This window comes from Myodes glareolus, chromosome 13 (assembly GCF_982192425.1).
Source record: "Myodes glareolus chromosome 13, mMyoGla1.1, whole genome shotgun sequence".
NCBI classification, from domain to species: Eukaryota; Metazoa; Chordata; class Mammalia; order Rodentia; family Cricetidae; genus Myodes; species Myodes glareolus.
In genome coordinates, this window is record NC_142038.1 from 52,116,910 (window position 1) to 52,137,914 (window position 21,005).

General features: G+C 39.6%; 1 protein-coding gene across 1 annotated transcript in view; it reads right to left on the bottom strand.

The window, feature by feature from the left end:
• Ctnna1 (catenin alpha 1) overlaps positions 1-21,005 on the bottom strand; it is a 126,892-nt gene that overhangs the window by 18,074 nt on the left and 87,813 nt on the right. Inside the window, exons 8-10 of the mRNA XM_085699709.2 lie at positions 16,607-16,687; positions 15,365-15,517; positions 2,495-2,587 (exon numbers count right to left, since the gene is read on the bottom strand). Of these exons, the coding sequence (XP_085555835.1) occupies positions 2,495-2,587; positions 15,365-15,517; positions 16,607-16,687 (327 nt within the window). The remainder of the gene's footprint in view (positions 1-2,494; positions 2,588-15,364; positions 15,518-16,606; positions 16,688-21,005) is intronic.

Consider the following 21,005-nt stretch of genomic DNA (forward strand, 5'->3'; position numbering starts at 1 on the left):
GCACATACAAATATTTTACTGAGAGACAGTTTATAATTCATACAATTTATCCATTTAAAGCACAGAATTCAATGACAATAGTCACAATGATACCACACTCAGTTTTACCATTTTTTTTTACTCCAAAAAGAAGACTTGGAATGTATTAGCAAGCACTCCCCATTTTCCTCTTCTCTCCTTATCCCCATCTTCTAGTAACTACTAAGTTACCACCACCACCCAGAAAAGTGCAAGGGTGCACACGGTTGTCTTCTTTCTCAAGAGTAAACCACCTAGTCTTGAGCCATTAACTACAATGTTCCGATCTTCATTTTTCACAGATATCCTAAACTAAGCTAAGGGAGTTTTCTATGATTCCTAGTTTTTGAACATGGACTAGAGGTACTTTTCTTTTATAATTGTTTCTTAACTTGGGTACCGAGAAACAAACTTGGGTCTTTTGCAAGTGTAGTCCCTGCTTTTACTTGCTGAGCCGTATCTCAAGTCACACCCCACTTACAACTCATTCGAACAACCTCTCTTCACTGTCTTCTGAAAGTTCATTTTCATACTACCATTTTTCACTGCAGTCGGTGAATGTGTGAAAGGATCTGAAAAGTCCTTCTCCAAAAGACACACAGAAAAGGGTTGGGTGAACACAGGAAAACAGTCTTACCACCCTTGGCCATTGGAGAAATGCCAATGGGGTCTCTTGCAACTTATCTAAATAACTAGAGAGATAAACACCCCACATCATCCAATTTGTACTTGTCAATACTCAAGTTGCCCAGCTCTGCATGTATAAAGAATAATCACCCTCAGGAAAGGCCTTTTACTCAGGTCATACCCCTAATACCAAGGATGGCTTGGGCACTGTCTAAAGCTCAGTCTTGAGGTCCATCTTAAATGACACTGCAAAGGAGAGAAATAAGGCTTTGTGCAGTGGGCTCATGCTGGGACACGGGTTGAGTCACAAGTCCATACACTCCAGCATTTTCATTAGGACCAACTAGACTCTCCCTGTGATTTTTTTCTCTAGGCTTTAAGATCATTTATATAAATACTCTTGGTAGGTGTGATCAGCGTATGTTACCATCTGTTTCTGAAGATATGTGGAAGCATTGTCGCTTTTCAAGCATTTTAAAACGAAACAGAGAACCAAAGATATTAAAGTGTTGGGAGGATAAAATGGTAAACTTGAGAAAAAGTATAATCTTTAGAATCTACCCTAAATTTATTTCATACAATTTGGTCAGCCTGAAAGTAGATTAAATCTATTGTGTTAATTACATGCATAGCAATCAGTCTCGTGACCATTTTATGACTGTATAAAGACTATTTATCAGACAGTGGGGATTGGTAGCTGGTCCATCACAGCAGTCATATGAAAGAGCCACAGTGACAGGGTCACAGCACATTTAAGGTTGCAGACTTTACACAGAAACCGGATGCCTGCAACCTCTGGCCCATTACTACAGTTCCTCTGTGTGCCTCCCTTTGTCTTCGGCTATTGTCGGTTTGGCAGGACATGCATAGAGGTTAACTAAGTCTGAGACTAAGCTGTGCGTGGTCTCTGTCTGGAAAAGCAGAAAGGTAACCTCTTCCATCAAAACACCACCGAAGAGTTTAGCAATCCCTGAGTGGCAGGAAGAACTCCCTCACAGACTGCAAGTAACACTGAACACTCAGAAAAGCACTAACCAGTGCCAGTGAGAGCGCTCAGCAGCTAGTGGATCTTGCTGACAAGTCTAGTGACCTGCAATATAGTGGTAGAAAAGACACAATTCTCACAAGCTGTCTTCACACCATGAATACATGGAACATGTGCTAACACACACAAGTAAGTAAGTGAAAAATAGAAAAAAACATTAGTTGTTTTAAGCACCTCAGAGACTTTCTAGCAATACACTTAACCCAGCCCAATTGCCTGTCTTTCCAAGTGTCACTATTACACAGAAGTTTTTAGGCTTTACTTCAGCGGCTGGTTCAATCAGGTTACTATTATTATCTGCAGCAGACACTTCAGCAAAGCAGACTAGATGCTTTGTGACAGTAGTGTCACAATGGCACACAGGCCGGTCGGAAAACTGTGCACTACACACACAACATATGCACACAATGCCATATGTGTGGAAAACAGAAGAACTTGTGGAAGTCTGTTCTCTCTTAACCACCACATAGGCCCTGGCAATAGAATCAAGGTCATCAGATTTGGCAGAACTGAGCTGTCTTGATGACCCTTCCTACACATCTTAAATGAAAGGCAAGGACACAGTAGAATGAGATAAAGAAAAAATGATACTTTTTCAAGCAATGTGGTTTATGTATATCAGTATTCTATTTAAAATGAAAGGAAGAAAGGGAAGCAGCGGGGGAGGGAAGGAGGGAAAGAAGGAAGGAGGAGGGAGGGAGGGAAAAAAGAAAAGGAAGAAAAGCAAACCTAATAAAATAAACTCACACCCACTCTACTAAAATCCATGCTGGAGACACTGTAAGCTTGTTGGCTATACTTTACCTGAGGACAGAGTGCTTCTAACTGGCTTGCAGACATTCGGACAAGCTTTACACCTTCTTCATTATTGGAGATTGAACAGGCCAAGTTGGCAACCTGCAAGAGGGAAGGACATAGAAATTTTCTCTTTGACTGGAAAACAGGCTAATACCTACCTCTTACTCTGGCCTTCCCAGAACAGAGAGATACCAAAAGCACCAAGGAGTTTCACTTCTCAGACTGATTATCAGTTCATTAGGATACATTATTAACTGTAAGGACCTCACAATGTTATATTGTAGGCTGGTATCAGAAGAGGTAACTCCCAAGCCTTGAAGGAGCTCCAATCTGCCTGAACAGTCTATAAGACTGTCTAGTACAGACATTATGTAAAAAAAGCCAAGAAACACCAAGGAAGGAACTGTAGTATCCACAAATAATAAATTTTGTAGCTGTTCTTGAAAGAAGGAAATTAAAACTCCATATTGCTGTTCTCACTGTCATATGTAGAAATATAAGTTAAGTTTTATTTGAACACAGGTCAACTAAGAAGATTTTTAAAACACCGTGAAGGTGATATTAAGATGGACCCAATGAGTTGGGTGTCTTAGCACACGCCTTTAATCCCAGCACTTGGGAGGAAGAGGAAGGTGGATCTCTGTGAGTTCGAAGCCAGCCTGGTTTACAAGAGCTAGCAGCTTCAGGACAGGCTCCAAAGCTACAGAGAAACCCTGTCAACAAAACCAAACCAAAAAAAAGGAAAGGAAAGGAAACGATGATACACTCCACAGACATGAACACAAGCCTCTTTCAACTGATTTCTTAGGACACTGGTGCTGGACTTTCTTGTGTGGCAGGGTTTACTTTAATGGAAACCTTTCTCTTCCCTCCCAACACTTTCCATGGCACAATCGACGTAACCAGAAATGATTTTACAGGCTGTGTCAGTCCAGCTTGTAGACTCAGGCTACACAGAGAACTCAGTTCTTCAGCGACACTGTAGCAGTGGTGACAGCCTTGCCCACTTCATTAGGAGTGCCAGGCCCACCACATACTTAGTGCTGAGACAGTTTCACCTCGGGAATGAACTGCGTATGAATGATAAAGGCATAGGCAGTAGACTGTCAGAGGTAATGTCAGAGAAAAAAAGGGTGATAGCGAAAACCTTTGATTTTAAATAAACACACACAGAAAAAATTTTACTATTATGGCTATTGTTTGGAGTATTACAGTTATGACTACCAGCTATTAAGCACTAGAATCTTATTATACTTAAAAACAAGGAAAAATAGAAGTAGCAAGCAATTTCAAAATAAAAATTGGGAAGTGACCTCTGATAGTCTCAAACCCTTTAAAAATCACATCAAGTAAAACGTTTTAGATCCTAGAAACTTATAATTCCACCTTCTGTCGTTAACTTGACCTGACCAAAGACACGGTTCTCTAAAAGATCACAATCTAGAGACTGTCATTTGTTTAAACTCACCGAAATTATCAGAACACATTAAAAAAAAAAAACTTAAGACTTAAAACTCAGAATGTATTTTACGCCAGGGGTGGTGGCGAATTCCTATAATCGCTGTGCATGACAGGATTACAGGATTGAGACCAATCTGGGTTATCAGAAGACTTTATCTCAAACCAAATCAACCATCCAAACAAACAAAAAACTCCAAAGGGAGGGGCATTCTAGAAAACAAACCTTCATGCTCCCTGGTGAGGTGTGCAAATAGCCCTACCCCCTGACCTCTCTAGTGGCTCTCAGAGGTCAGTAACAGGGATTCCCTCATATCACCAACAATTCTATTTCAATTCATATCATCTCAATTTTTTTTGAATCTCATAACTCACACATGTTTTCAAAATTTAGACAGAAAGGACTATATTCTTGACTACAAGTGAGATACTGAATTCTTTAAGTCATTTGTTTCCTGATACAAATTCTAAAACAAAGGCTACGGACAGTTTATCCTTTGTTTTAAAACATTATTCTAAAATGTTTATGGTGTACTATGAGAGCATTAATGCTCTCAAGAGGACAGTGTTTTAGAAGGCCTGGGAAGGGAAGTGCTGCCTGTCACTGACAGTCTTTTCTGGATGAATAAACTTCAATGCCCCTCCAGGATTACTCACTTCTCAGGGTGACAAGTGTGCAAATCAACATCTCAACCAGAGCTCTCTGAGAAGCGAGCCTGACCTGGCTACTGTGAAAGGGAGTAAGGCAAGGGAAATCCTTCACACCTCTTACTGAGGAAAATCTGCACCTTTAGATTTGGAACAGCAGTTGATATAACTTTAAAAAATTAATCTGTCGGGGAGACAGCTCAACTCAGCAGTTAAGAACAGCACTGGCTGTTGAGTCCTAGCACCTACATGGCTCACAATGGTGTAACTCTAGTTGCAGAGGATCTGACACCCTCTTCTGTCAGCCACTGGCACCAAGCATGCACATGGTACACATACATGCAGGCAACACACCCATTCCCATTAAATAATAAAAGCAGTGTGAAGTCTTTAGTTTGACAGGCATAGTAGTACCCTGTAACCCCAGGAGCAGGGGGCTAAGACAGAAAGATAAAGAAATCCAGGCTAGTCTAAGCTACACAATAAAGAACCTGTCTCAGATCCCTGGACCTAAAGACGCAGATTTAAATCCCACCTAGGCAGGAAGATAAGTTCAAAACTAGCTTGGGAAACTTAGTAAGACCCTGTTTTTCAAACCTTTTTAAAAATATTTTTATTTTTTAATTTTAAGTGCATTGGCATTTTGCCTGCATATGTTTGTGTGAGGGTGTCAGCTCTTGGAATTACAGACAGTTGTGAGCTGACATGTGGGTGCTGGGAATTGAACCCCTGGTCCTCTGAAAGAGCAGTCACCCTGCCCTGTGGAAAGTCCAAGGCCCTCCCTAATACAAGGTATCCATTCAAAGAGAATAGGATTCCAAAAAGCCAGTACATGCAGTAGAGAAAAATCCCAGTGCCACTGTCCGTGGCCCCTCAGATTGCCCCAACTGTCAACCACATTCAGAGGGACTATTTTGGTCCCATGCTCATTCACTCCCAGTTCAGTTGGAGTTGGTGAGCTCCCATTAGTTCAGGCAAACTGTCTCAGTGGGTGACCCCTCATAGTCTTGACCTCCTTACTCATATTCTAACTCCTTCCACTCTTCAACTGGACCTTGGGAGCTCAGTCCAAAGATCCAATATGGGACTCTGCCTCTGTTTCCATCTGTTGTTGAACGAAGGTTCTATGGTGGTATTTAAGATAATCACCAGTCTGACTACAGGGCAAGGCCAGTTCAGGTACTCTCTCTATTGTTTAGGGTCTTAGTTGGGATCATCCTTGTGGACTTCTGGAAATTTTTCTAGAGCGAGGTTTCTTGCTAACCCCATAATGGCTCCCTCAATCAAGGTATCTCTCTCCTTGTTCTCATATCTGTCCTTCCTCCATCTCAACCATCCCGTTCCCTCAAGTTCTTCTCAACCCTCTCCTTCAACCCTTCCTTCTATCCCCTGCCTTCATGCTCCCAATTTTGCCAGGCAATCTTGTGTGTTTTCAATTTCCAGGTGGGTCTACATATGGTTTTTCTCTGGGTTCACCTCATAACTTAGCCTCTCTAGGATCATGAACCATAAACTTAATGTCCTTTGTTTATAGCTAGTATCCATAGCTGAGTCATCTCTCCAGCCCCATTTTACAAATCTTTAAAAAGTAAAAGCAAAGGGTATGGTGGTGTTTTGTTTTTTGGGGTGGGTGGGTGGGATGTTGCTCTGTGGTAGAGTATTTACCTAGTAAGTGAGGTCCTGGGTTCAATCCCCAGTATAGTAGTGGTATGTATGGGGGAGGGGATCTTAAGAGAATCTGAAATTTAAATTAAAAAAAACACAAACAAGAAGCATGGGAGCATTCAGCCCCGACAGGAAGACTGAGGCAGGTTCTACTAATAAAACAGCAAGTAGTGGCATCAAAACAAAAGAAGAAAATACATAATGTAATAAAAAAAAAAAGAGTTAATAATAGAGAATGAGTGACAGACGAACTAAGAATTAAGAGAGAATGAATGGGGATTAAGAAAAAGAAAGGAAAAACTAATGGCACAAATGAATCCACCTATCAGTAATGGTAGTCAATGCTCTCAGTTCTTTCATTTCATTTCAATGCACATACTGAACAGCTCCTCACAGCGTATGATGTGAGCAAATGACCTTGCCATTAAAGAAAAACAGCTGTCCTATATTTATTAGTAAGATGTTGAAGATCAATCATTAGATGCCTCATATACAAATCTCACAAAAGGATTCTTTCTGAAATAAGTCTTAGGAAAGACTTATGTTCCAGAAAAAAAAAAAACAACAACAACAAATCAACATGAATTTCTCAGCCTACATGGTTGTTTAACACCCCAACCCCAGTAGTTCAGTATGAAATCCAAACTCCTGCAAGACAATTATACCGCCTGCTACTCTTTACTTGGTCCTAGCTTCCCACATATAACTTCATCATATATAGTTTTGTTCAAAATAAGTCATGCTAATCTACTTTTAGGGAGAATAAGAGTATAAAAAAGCATCACTAGTAACAAATACAAAACAGTATTTATAACAGTGAATTTACTTAAATGATAAATTATTTTTAAAGTTCTCTACTTCTAATCTATCAGCAAACTTAGAAAAGGTGCCGCATTAAACATGAGAGGGCCATCTTCCTGTGAGGGCCCACAGAGCTGTTAGCCTGTTCTTCATTGACTGGAGGTTAAAAAATTTGAGCTTATTTTTGCTTTCTCAAAGTTGTTGACAAAAGGTGTGGCTACAAACAAGAACTGCTGACCTAGGATATGGTTAATTAGTATTTTGAGTGCAGTGGTGGGTCTGCTCCACCTGGACCAAAGGTCGGAGAATTCAAGACTATTCCTTATATCATATTAATGAAGTCTGTTGCCTCTCCGCTCCCCCTTTGGAGTAAAGTATATAAGAGGGTGGAAGAACAAACACGGTGAATTCAGTATTTTTACTGAATGTCCTTCCCGATGCTGTTCTGTGTTTCTGTCTCTTATTTCTCTGTTTCTTTTTTGCTTAATAATTCTAATTCTCATACTCCTATCCTGGAACGTATGAGTTTTGTCCAAGCTGGCTTTTGACATCTCTCAATGAGAAAAATGGGAGACCCTACATTCTTTGGGTCTTACTATACATTTCTGCTTGGCCTGGAACTTACTATGTAGACTGATCTAGCCTGAAACAGACATCTGCCTACCTCTACCTCTAAGTACTGGAATTAAAGGTCTGAACAACCATGCCTCACAGGCCTATTATCTGTACTGAAACATAGCCAAGGCGGGGCAGAGTGTTCCTCAACCACTCCTACCACTCTCCAAGAGAAAAGAAAAATACTGAAGCACCTTAAGAACAGAGTTTCTGAGCCGGGTGGTGGTAGCGCATGCCTTTAATCCCAACACTCAGGAGACAGAGGCAGGCGAATCTTTCCGAGTTCGAGGCCAGCCTGGTCTTCAAGAGCTAGTTCCAGGACAGCCTCCAAAGCTTCAGAGAAACCCTGTCTCAAAAAACTAAAACAAGGTGTCAGGATGGCCGAGTGGTAGGTGTCAGGATGGCCAAGTGGTCTAAGGCACCAGACTCAAGGCGAGAGCCTTCCCTACGGGCGTTAAAGGGGGCTGGAGAGATGGCTCAGAGGTTAAGAGCATTGCCTGCTCTTCCAAAGGTCCTGAGTTCAATTCCCAGCAACCACATGGTGGCTCACAACCATCTGTAATGGGATCTGGTGCCCTCTTCTGGCTTGCAGGCATACACACTGACAGAATATTGTATTCATAATAAATAAATAAATAAATAAAAAACAAACCAAACCAAACAAAAAAGAATAGAGTTTTTGGGGTAGTTAAGATGACTGTGGGGGGGGAGGTGTCCGCTGCCTGCCCAGATGACCTGAGTTTTACCTAAGGTCCCCAACTGGTAAAAGAAAAGCATCACTGCTGCAAGTTCCCTTCTGACTTCTGTAAGTGTGAGCATGTGCACCCACTCTCCTACACGAAGTAAATAGACAGGAGAAGGAAGGAAGAGGGAGGAAGGGGGGTTGTTTTGTTAACCTGACAGGGTGATAGGTCTGGAGAAAGTAAAGACTGCCCAGGAACAAGTAAGACACACCTCGGTTTCACCAGAACTTACAGCTCCTGGAAAATATAAGGCTAAGCACAAACACTAAGAATTCCTCTATAATCCAGGGTCACAATTCTCTTCGGACACCTCACTTCTTTCATGCATCTTCCAACAATTACAGAAGATAGAAACTTCATTTGTTATTTGCTAGAGTTTCATATAGAAGTACTGAGAAAATACACAACTAGTCATGTAAGATCAATGTTTAAAACCAATGATTCAGAGCCTTCAAGGACACTTTGTTCCATATTAACACGTATGAATTCACAACAAAAATAAAATATATAATGCAGAGCATTCAATTTTCATTGGGTCAAAAATACACATTTCAAGCTAATACAGCTATACCCTATGACATTCTAACTATGAGAAAACTGGAAGAGAGGGAACCCAATAGTAAAAGAGCTATATTTATTTTGTAATTCTTAATTCACAAGGCAGCAAATGAGATGCAACTTGAGCAGAGCAAATTCACCATCATAAGTATATTTTAATACACTATCTGAAACTGAAGAGACAAGAATACTAAAAACAACTTCCTTGTTTTACTCTCATAATTTATAAATTTGAAAGAAGACTCAGAAAAGTAAAAAACACTGATTGCTCCTTAGCTCTTATGATGCGCACAGCTGAAGAGGAAACAAAGGTAGGCAAGGAAGGAAGTCATCAAAAAGGGCACACAGATGATGTATTCATGACAAAAAGGTTACTATTTCTGACAGCAAATAAATTCCCACCTAAGTGTACTTTTAATCAAAGACTAACATAGAGACATCAGTAACGGTGCTGGAGAGATGGCTTGTATGACCTTGTATGTAGAGATGATCTTGTATGTTGAAGATAATATTCACATGGGTAAGGATTCCTGTTATTTAGTGCTACATCTCTACATTTTGTTTGTTTGCTTGTTTTGTTGTTTGAGACAGGGTTTCTTTGTGCAACCCTTGCTGTCCTGGAACTCACTGTGCAGACCAGGCTGGACCTGAACTCACGATCCTTCTGCCTCTCTGTATCCCAAACGCTGGGATTAAATGTGTGAACCACCATAATCCCTGGCTGAGGAAGTCCACAAATGTTTGCTAACATAATCTTTCTATATTTTTTTTCCTCTTCCAATCTATAAAAAATACTTGTTTAGGTGTTTGAAAGCTTAATTCTAGCTAAATACTGTTCAACTCTGTTTTTTTCAACTTTTTTTATTCTCCAGATTTTTCTCAATTTCACGTCCCCTGAAATCTGATTTAAGCTAGAGAGACGGATCAGTGCTAACTGCATGATCATAAGGATCAGACTTAGAGTCTACTAATAAGCCAGGCATCCTGGAACATATGTAACCAAGGGACCCAAGACCTCTGTGTATGCACAAACCCAAACACACACACAATATGCATGGTACCTGTATAAAGATGACTTTAGACCAATCCATAATAAAAAGCTCTGTTTGTCTACCATCTACACACAACTGAATCAGAGTCTAGATACTGGCTGAATGCAGAAAGAGAGCACCCGCAAAACACCTATTAACAAGGAGAATGAGAAAGTTCACTAATCTACTAGCTGTTAGGAACCTAGTATGTATTAGGCATCATTCTATTTTAAAACAACATTATATTGGAGTGGGTAGGGCTAGATAAATAAGAAAATTAAGTAAATCCACTAATTTCAGGTAATAAGGAAGGCTGTAAAGTACATAAGCTGAGGGGATTTAGGGAAGTTTTTCTGTGGAGGTGACTTTTGGGCAGAGAGTACACTCAGGCCTGAAGAAGGAGACCTGTAGTCCTGTAGGAATAAAGGCAGCTGGAAATGAGATAGGACACTTCATAAGTTATGGCTACTACAGTTTCAGACTGTATCGTATCTGTCTCTAGAAGCCATGGCAAAGGTAGATGAGAAAAGTCCTGAAGCAAAGGAATGACATGATCTGATTTAAGGAGATCATACTGGCTTTCTTCTCGGAAAACAAGCTAGACAGGAATCAAAGTGCAAGCTAAATACCTGTTAGGAGCTGCTGCAGAAATCCAACACATGATTGTTACACTATAGACACGATCACAGAAATTAAACAATACTTGCAAATCTGTTTCTCATTTTCTAGACTGACTTTTAATGACATGAAAACTGGACAGGACAGTAGGGAAACCTGCTCTAGGAAGAGAGAGTGCATATATTCACAGAGAAACTGCTAGGATAGACTTTATATAATTATCTCATGCTCAATACTGAAAGGGACATGAGGGGAACAGTGTAGACCTATCCTATCTAGATGACTTAGCAAGATAAAAATAAAAGGATTCTTGACTGGCTGAAAGGCCAATTATACAGAAGACCTGTTCAATCAGGAGATTTCCAATGGCAAGTTGAAAGGTTCTTTCTATCTTATGCTTTATCTCAGACAACATTTTAAAAACATCAGATTAGATGAAAAGAGAAATTTTATATACACACACACACACACACACACACACACACACACACACACACACAAAGTAGAATAGATAGAAGAAATGACACAAATTTGGAAAGTTGATAATATAAAGAGCAACGGCAGCAGCAATTTTGACAAAAGATTAGACCAGATCTAAGTTTACACTGGCAGTATCAAAACTACACACAGAGCCAAATACCCACTTGCACCCACACTGACAGGTGGACCTGATGTCACTACAGAGCAGGTCCCTCTGTAGGAAAAACCTAGGAGCTCTAGCTGACTGTAAGGTAAATGGGAATCTCAGCACATAGCCATCACCCAAAGGCCAAAAATCACCCAGTGATATAATGTTAAGCCAATCTCCAGAACAATGAAAGCCTTGGCTGCCGTCTCACTATGTTTACTGTCCCCGGAGCAGGTGTTCACTGAGAGCTGCACTTGAATGGAGGATACTCAGGGAAGAGCTGTGATAAAGAGAGCTCCCCAAAAGCCTGGAAACCATCTAGCACTGGACAGCAGAGACTTGTGAAATTTTCAGTAGTAATGTTAAAAAACTAAAAAGGTGAAATACATTTTATCTAAAGCTATTATCATTTGAATATGTAATAAATGAAACGAACCAATGTCATTGTTTTCAAACTATGTATTAAAGTACGTATTTTATACTGAAAGTACCCTCAACTCACAGGTGTGTAACAGCAAGAAGATGGACGGGGGTAGAGTGGATGAGAGCTTCCCTCTTGTAACAGGCAGAGAGGAATCTCCACAAGCAGCATATACTGTCTTTGACAACAGTGAGTTTTCTCTGACTGAAAGACTGAAGGAGTCCCAGAAGGTCTACATGATTTTTAGATGGGGGCGGGGGTGAGGGTGGGGGAAACACAGATATTACAGAGTCTCACTATGTAGCCCCAAGATAGCCTGGAACACACTACACAGAACAGGCTGATCTTGAATTCCTAGACTCTGCCTCTTAAAAGCTCAGCATACATGATGCTTTAAAAAGCTACACAGAAAGGGATTTATACGGCTGAATAAAAAACCTATCATTTTATAAGAAGTAAACACTGAATAATCCACTTGATCCCTGAAGAGAAGAGTAAATCTGACTGTTAAAGGCAGAAACTCCAAAGAAAAGCAAAGCTCAAAGCCAATCGTACCAGGTAAGAGAAGTAGTGAGTGAATAGGTGAGTGAGGATCGTAAAATGAACCTACGGGGAAACAAACTCAGCAGCCTTAACCTCTTCCTGGTATGTACATGGAGTGGACTAGGCAGATTGTGTACTCAAGATACCTACTAAAAAAACATGTATGTGACATACCTTCAGAGCACACTGAAGTAAATAGTACTGTGCATTATGTAACTGGTCTAGTTTTATTTTTGATTCATCATAAAATACAAATATTCTTCAACTTTAAAAGTAGTACCTCAGTTACCCATGCCAGAACTGATAGTTTATGCTAGTAAGGTGACTTGGGATAGGGAACCAACCATCTGATTAAATAATTGGAGCTTTTGAGGCCAGCTTGACCTGGAGAAAAGTGAGAGTCAGACTGAGATCCAACAACCAGGCATACGTAATGAAACTTGAACAAAATTTCTGGATATAGAAACTCATGGGAGCTATTAGGTTAGTATATCTACCACTGTTATAGGAGGGTGGAATGGCCCAATTCCATCCACTTGGGGAACAAAAATTTTTCCCAAGCTCCAACCCATGTGTCTCTTAATTTGGCTGGTCCTGACTAATAAAAGTTTTATCTTTCAAATAAAACGTTAAATGTACATGTTGCTCTAGTCAACTGTCAAGCCAGAAATAAGTTATGAAAATGCCTAGGATTTGAGGCAAGTTGGTCAGAGTGGTAATATCTTGGAGCCTGATCTTGCTGGAGCCTAGAACCTTTCCCTGTAGGTTTACACTGATTCATGGCAGTTAGTGTCAGAATTCTGTTACAGCATTTCAGAAAGATCACTCTTTCAAAACACACCTGCAAATATCCTTAGTGGTTACCCGACCTTCTCCTTTCCAATTATATGAATATATAACCAATCATGTATATATTTTATTCACTATTCTTAATTCTGTTGAACCAATAAGGGGAAGCAGGCCTTCACATCAGAGTTGGCCTGTAGACATTTACTTCAACTGGAAGGCAACTAATGAAAAGAAATCAAATCAAGGGATTAATAAAACACACTGGAGCATTTTACCTTTGCTAAAAAACAAGTCTTTGATTAGCTCAAGGTATGTCATTATAATACAAAGGTTGTAGGGGGAGGAGAAGTCTTGTCATAGAAAAAAAAGTTCTGCATTGAGTTAGGAATTTGAGGCTTCTAACTCTTTAAAAATTAATTTCCTTTTCATGGACATACTAATTATATATCTTACTGTCTCAATTATCATAAATATAATCATAACTGTTTGCAGAATGGCACTACATAGCCTGGGGTTATGCCTCAAGTAATGAAAATCCTCTGTCATTTAAACAGACAGGTAAGATGTAGGAGAAGGTAATGGGTAAAGGGTATGCAGTGGGAAAGAGGTGACAGAAGGGTTAGAACTGAGCTGTGCTGAGGAACATCATGTCTCTGAAGACTATGTTCAGAATGAAATGAAATGTTTAAGTCTGGAAAAAAGTTTTCAAAGACTCTCAAGTCCAGTCAGTGATGGATTCATATTCTCCCTCTCTCCCTGCAACCATGTTTTGTTTTTTCAAGACAGGGTTGTACTGACAGGTGTTCTGAAACTCACTCTTTAAACTAGGCTGGCCTCAAACTCAGAGATCTGCCTTCTCTGCCCCTGAGTGCTGGGATTAAAGGCCTGCACCACTATGCCTAGCCCAGTTATTGTTTCCCAATTCTTCAAGCCTCAGTTTCCACACAAAAAGAATTATAGAAAGTACACAGTGCTGTATACCATAAGTGCTCTTCAAATATCAGCTATGCTTCGCTGGTGGGAGAGCCTGAGGATGACGTGACTGGAAGAATAAAGGGCCTTCCATTCGGATACAGACAAGAGCTGCCCTCCTTCGGACAGTAATACTCCAAGCCTTGACGCATATCACTCAAAGGAACTTTTTAATAAGTAGGCTACCTATAAGAGACTAGTTTCCGGAACACAATTTCTGTCCACTTGAAAATTATGTCTCATACTGTCACATGACTGCTGTGAACCAGATTATGCTTAATGGAGATACAAATGAAACTCTCAATTTTAGTTCCAAATGTCAAAATCATTAACTTGAATAACAGGCTGACCTATGCATTCTGTACAAAATTTTCTTCAAAAACACTTAAGTCAACAGTCAAAGAAAATGAGGTGTAAAATTAGTAAGGTGTTTAATGTGATTACTGATAGTTTCCTTGGAATGACAGGGTTTCTCTGTGTAGCCCTAGCTAATCTGGAATTCGCTGTGTAGATCAGGCAGGCCACGAACTCAAGAAATCTGCCTGTCTCTGCCTCCCGAGTGCTGGGATTAAAGGTGTGCGCCACCACGGCCCGGCTCTTTGGAGTATTTTTATAGTGTTAACTTGGGTTGTTTCACTATAAATCACATTTTACATTCTGCTTTTAAATAATGATCACTTACCAATAGGTCTATGGAATATTTATCAATTATTAGTTTCTGTACTAATGCTATGTTTTGTGTGTGTCTCATTTCTAAACTATACTAATAATTAATTAATATAAATTTGTTTAACAAATGAAGAAACTTGTCTTGAAATTAAGTGGTAATTCACCTTTTCTAATTATTTTACAAACCAACCATTTCCACACATATTTCTAGTGTAAAATTATGTCTAATTAAGCTGATTTGGGGCTTCTTTACTCTTAAAACAGGACGGAGTCACATCTACCTTGAGTGTAAGGTGAAACACCTAGCATATCTATCATTCTTTTGGTCCTCAGAACATGGTATCATTAGTAACCTCTTTTTACAGGCAGGACATAGAAAGTGAGAACTAGTTAACCTGCTGGGATGGAAGCCCAGGTGACGCTTTTCAGAAGAGCACCAGATCACAGCTGCTGCCACTGTCTGTCTGCACTGTAAGTCTGATGCTCACAGTCTCACTTCAGCTGCATTACCAGTAAGGGGTAGTGTTAAAAGCTTCTAGGACAAAAGCTATCCACGGAATCAGTGTAAACTCACAAACATAATAGAGACCCAGTGAGAACTGAAAAACTGTTTATAAATGTTGTGTATTAGGTGAGCCCTTGAAAACTTATAGTTAATTCAATCATGTGATTAAAACTGCTAACTCACTAAGTTACCTATGTTAATCAGACACTTACCTCAATCAATTTGTTGGCATGTTCACGAAAAACTTGAGCATACTCCCTAACTTCTTTCTCATTTCCATTCTTTGCAGCTTCAATCAGGACTAAAAGAGGGACGTTGGTCTCCAGGAAAGAATCTGACACGTGGTCCATGACAGCTTTGCGAAGCTAGTAATAAATTGTGTAAATTTGATTTTATTTCTAAGAAGTTAAACTGTGATATAATACATCTACGAAAGACAAGGCAGAACGCATACAGCTAAGCCCCCACATAAGCAGTGCAGTAAAGCAGCCTGCAAAAAGGACGGCAGAGCCCACAGTTCATACCACACATAGCACTTCAGCAGCAGAACTTCAGTTTTCCAGACAGTACCTCTTTCTTTTCTTGGAACTTACAGAATTAAGTGGGATCACAGCAATGCTCTGGATTGAACTAGTACATAGCTTTGGAATATATGTAATTAGTCTAATTAGTTAAAATTAAATGAAAAAAGGAAAAAGAGCACTGCCTGATTTATCTACACTATAGGGTTATGAACCTATATGAATTTTAAATGTTATCTTTCTAATTATTGCTGACACTTGGTTCACCAAAGGTATATCAATTTTTAGTTTTGTTTTATATCTGATATGAACAATAAAATGTCTTTACTAATTCCTGAAAACTGTTCAAATTCTCACCATAACTTGTCTTAATACATTATACTACATATTTATAAAGTCAGCTCTAACTTCTTCTAAAAATTTTAACACAAAATTTAATTTCAAAATATTAATGAGATTATATGTCATTAAAGGAACAGATTTTTAAATTTATTAACATAAAAAATTCGGCATCTCCAACATTACTGTACTTAAGCTAAAAAAGACATTTCTACCAGTGGGAACAAACTGGTAATACAGAAACAGAATGGGTGGACACATGAGAAACTGGAATCTAGCGTATGGAAGTCAACACAACAAAATCTTCTGAGGTTATTTTCACAGGTCCCCAAGTCATCTGTAATTGATTTTCCTGCCCATACATCCTTTTCACACTGGACCTAGTTTATTCAGTCCACCCCAGAGGGAACAGCACAGTCAACATCCCTCTGAGATTTTTTTAGTCATTAATAAGCTTATTAGCAACACAACAGAAAAGCCACTTTTCAGAAGACTTACCCTTTCCCTTAATTAAAAATATATTAGAATTTTAATCAAAACTAAAGCTGAAAACTTTAGAAATAAAACTAACACTTAGGGAAAAAAAAAGCTTACCTGCCTACGCAAGTCCCTTGTCTTCTTGGTCATTTTATCTATTGCAGAGTTGAGTGCATCACTTCTTTCTTTACGTCCAGCCTAAATAAACAGATGCTCATGTGAGTATACATCAAGAAACCTCAAGGAAAGTCTATAAATATTTAGTGTTAAAGAAACACTGAAATAAAAAAGAAACAACAGTAAAATGGGCTTTAAATTTTTTTTAGATTGTTTTATTTGTTAAATGTAGGGTGTTTTGTCTGAATATATGTATATTTGTATACATGTATGTATGCATATATGTACATACATATATACATATACGAGTGTGTATGCATATTAATACATGTGCATATATGTATTTGTATTCTGGGCACTATGGCTGCCCACAGAAGCCAGAAAAGGGCATCAGATCTTCTAGAACTGGAGTTATACAGATGGCTTTCAATAGTCATATGGGAACTGGAAACCAACCAGGATCCTCTGCAAGAGCAGCAAGTGCTCTTACCGGCTTAGCCATCTCTTCAGCCTGAAACATTGTGGTTTTTGAGACAGGTTCTCTGACCGAATCTGGAACTCATCACTGACTTAGCTAGGCTGGCTAGATTAAGCTCTGCAAACTTCGGGGATTCTTCTGTCTCTATCTCCTCAGTTTTAAGATAGATAATAAAGGGTACCACCACAGCTGGCTTTTTACATGAACTCTGGGAATCAAGCTGAGGTCAAGGTCCTTGCGCATACACAGCAAGCCATTTCCCAATCTCCAAAACGTAAGATGCGGGTTTGGAGAGATGGCTCAACAGTTAAAAGAGCACTTGCTGTTCCTCCAAAAGACCCGAGTTCAAATCCCAGCACCTACATGGTGGCTCACAACTGTCTGTAACTAGTTTCTCACTATCTTCTGGTCTCCAAGCATACCACATATTCATGAGGTACACATAAATATGTAGGCAAAACACCCAAGACCTTTGAGGAACATCCATTTTAAGACACAATGCCACCACACACCATGAATCCTTTAATTCTGCCGCTGCTAAACTACCCTAAAAATCAATTTCTCTCCCTCTCTCCCTCCCTCCATCCCCACCCCCTCACTGTAGGAACAAAATGCCTCAGTGAAGAAAGGTCTGTCAGGCCAGGCACACTTGGGAGATAGGCAGGCAGAATAAGTTTCAGGACACCCGGAACTATACAAAGAAACCCTATTGCAAAAATCGAAACAAAACAAAAAAAGGGTCAGTTAGCTCAGATGCAGTTACTGATCCTTCTAGAATGTGCTGGACAGAGCGCTTAAATCAACATGTTTGTTGGCCTCTAGTCCATTGGTTTTTCAGTACAAAGACCAAGTTTAGGGTTCTGGTCATCCTCTAAAATGTAACACACATGCATCTACACCACTCACAACCTGAACACGTAAGCTTGATAAAATAGCTTATTGAAGTTAAGAGAGATTATGGAGTTAAGAAAAGTACTTGCAAATCTTGCAGAGAACTCAGGTTGAGTTCCTAGAATCCACATAGTGGAACATAACCATTTGTGTACTTTCAGAGGATCAGACACTCTCTAACTAACCTCAGTGGGCACTGGGTATGTGTACACACACATATACAGAAAACGTTTATACACATAAAACTAAAAACTCAAAAATATGCTTACTGCTTTATAAAGTTGAATTTGTTCTTTTAAAATTAAAGTTGCTGTGAACTGCTATTTATAAAATAAAGTAATTCAAACATAAATACTAGGAAAAGCAACCAGGAGGCACAAATGACTATCCCTTATTCAAAATGCCAGGCACCAGAAATATTTCAGAACTCTGGGTTTCTTTTAGATTTTGGAATATTTGTATAGACTTTTTACAAAAAACTTTAGGGATCTGGAGGATTTAAAGTTTTCAGATTAAGGATGTTGAACTTGTGTACCTTTTATCAGAACAAAGAAACTAAAGTAAGCAATCTTGAGCTCTCACCTAACTGTGTTCCACAGCATGGAGACCCTGAGTGTTTGCTTCATTTTGATATGCCACTGTTTAGCAGTGGCAAAGGGTTCCCTCAGAAAACAGTAAGGAATATTTCACGATAAAGCTTCCCTCCAGGAAGCAAATACCAGCTAAGGTGAAGAGAGGCAAAGGTTTCTAGCTGGGTCAGTCTCTAATAGTACAATTCTGGAATTAGGAATTCTCATCTCATCAGAGAAGCTGCTAGACCTTCCTCCTATGGAACAGACTACTATTTATGTAGACAAACCCCCATGCCTATTCCATACACTTAAAATGGGCAGAACTAACCACAATTCTTTCCACAGAAGTCTTAGAATCTAAAATCATTCAGAGCAGGCTGGGCATGGTGGTACATGCCTTTAATCTTAGTACTCAGCAGGCAGGCAGATCTCTGTGAATTCCAGGCCAGTCTGGTCTACATATTTAGTTTCAGGACATTTAAAGGTATATAATGAGACCCAGCCTCACAATTAATAATAATAGCAACAACAATAATAATTCAGAGCAATACCTAATTCAACAATATGCAGTATCATGGAGTGTTATGACAGGTATTCCTAATGACAAAATACCACATCAGAGTATAAAGGAAAACTATATAAAGGAAAAAGTTACATACTTCTCTACTCCACCCCCCATCCCAGTTTTTCGAGACAGAGTGTCTCTATGTAGCCCTAGTTTTCCTGGAACTAGCTCTCAAACTCACCTGCCTTTGCCTCCTAAGTGCTGGGATTAAAGGTGTGCACCACTACCACCCAGCAGATATCAACTCCATTCTTGATATGGAATGGATGGAAAATATAACAGCCACAAAGGCAAAAACAAAGGCTTTGACATTGTTGGTGGCACCTCAAAGCACAGTTTGGCCTCTAAATTTCAAAACAAATCTATAAAAAATTTACCCAACCTAACTACAAACAACACTCTGTTGGCAGGGGAAACATTCCAAGGTAAAGAATCTATAATGGTCTTAAGGCTTTTCTGCCAGAAGTTTTCACCTTCTTATTCTACATACAATCCCTGGAGGAGTCTGCCATTTCCATTACTTTGCCAACTAAGATCACCTAGCCATTCTCCATACTATCAGCTATCCATATCTGTTCTGGTTCTCCAAATTTGTCATGGTCTCTCTCACCTAATGTATTCTGATTTCTATCTTTCCTTGGGATAAGAGTCATCTCCTTCTGGAAACTTCCACTGGTCAACCTCAACTCTAAGTTCCAAGTTCCTATTCCTTCATAGTGATCCCACAGCCTATAGCACAACCTCTCTTGGTCTTTACAGCAACAGAAACCTAAAATAGGCACAATTAAACAGGTGTGTGTGCAAAGCTCATTGTCTACCAGGAAAGGATAAAAATTTCACCTACATGTCTATATGTCACTCCAAGTTGGAAAGTAACTCTCTAATCACAAACTCTCACATAGAAGAATGCAAGTAAGTATAACCACCACTTGCTGAATTTCCTTAAAACTATTTTATAGGGAGAGTTGGGTTAATTTCTGCCTCCTCTGCCCTGAAGTGGTATGTACACAAACACCATCTTCCAGAAGCGATACTGCCACTTTAAGTCAAAAGCATTTCTATGTGGAATAAAGCATTAAATGTCAAGAAGAAAGTCTAGTTCAGAAAAAACAGTGGAGATGGAGATGGCTCAGTAGTTCACTAGTTCTTTGCAGAGGACCTGAATTTGGTTCCAAGAACCTACATGGCAGTGGATAACCACCTGTAACTCCAGTTCCAGGGGATCTGATACCCTCTTCTGACCTTTTCAGGAACAAAGCATGCTTGGATTCATTCTCATTCTCATTCTCATTCTCTCTCTCTCTCTTTCTCTCTCTCTCTCATACACACACACACATAGGCAGAACACTGGTACAGATAAAAGTAAAAAAAATTTAAAGACTGAGACTCAGGGAGGAAATATGAATGAAATTATCAATGAAACCTGTGTGTACATATACATGTATGTGTGTGTGTGTGTATGTATATGTCTTTTGCTTGTTTATTTTTTTGAGACAGTGTTTCTCTCTGTGTAGTCCTGGCTGGCCTCAAAACTCACAGAAATCCACCTACTTCTGCCTCCTGAGAGCTGGGATTAAAGACGTGTGCTGCCACCACCTGCCACATACACCAATTTTAAGGTAAATACTCTGTCTTTTGGCCACAGCCTCGGCCTTCAAAACCCAAAAAGTAGACAAGTAAGAAAAAATAATTGCCGAGTTGGGAAAGGCTGTGTCCTCAGTCACTCTGATGGAAAAAGTAGAAATGCCCACCCCTTCAGAGTTGTAGCAGGCTCCTGTAACACCAGCTATTTAGGAGGCTGAGGCAAAAGATTTGTCTCTTACAAAAAAAAAAAAAAAGCACGACTTCTTTCCACTGCACATCTGAGCAACCGCCCTCCCTCAGAAGTTGACA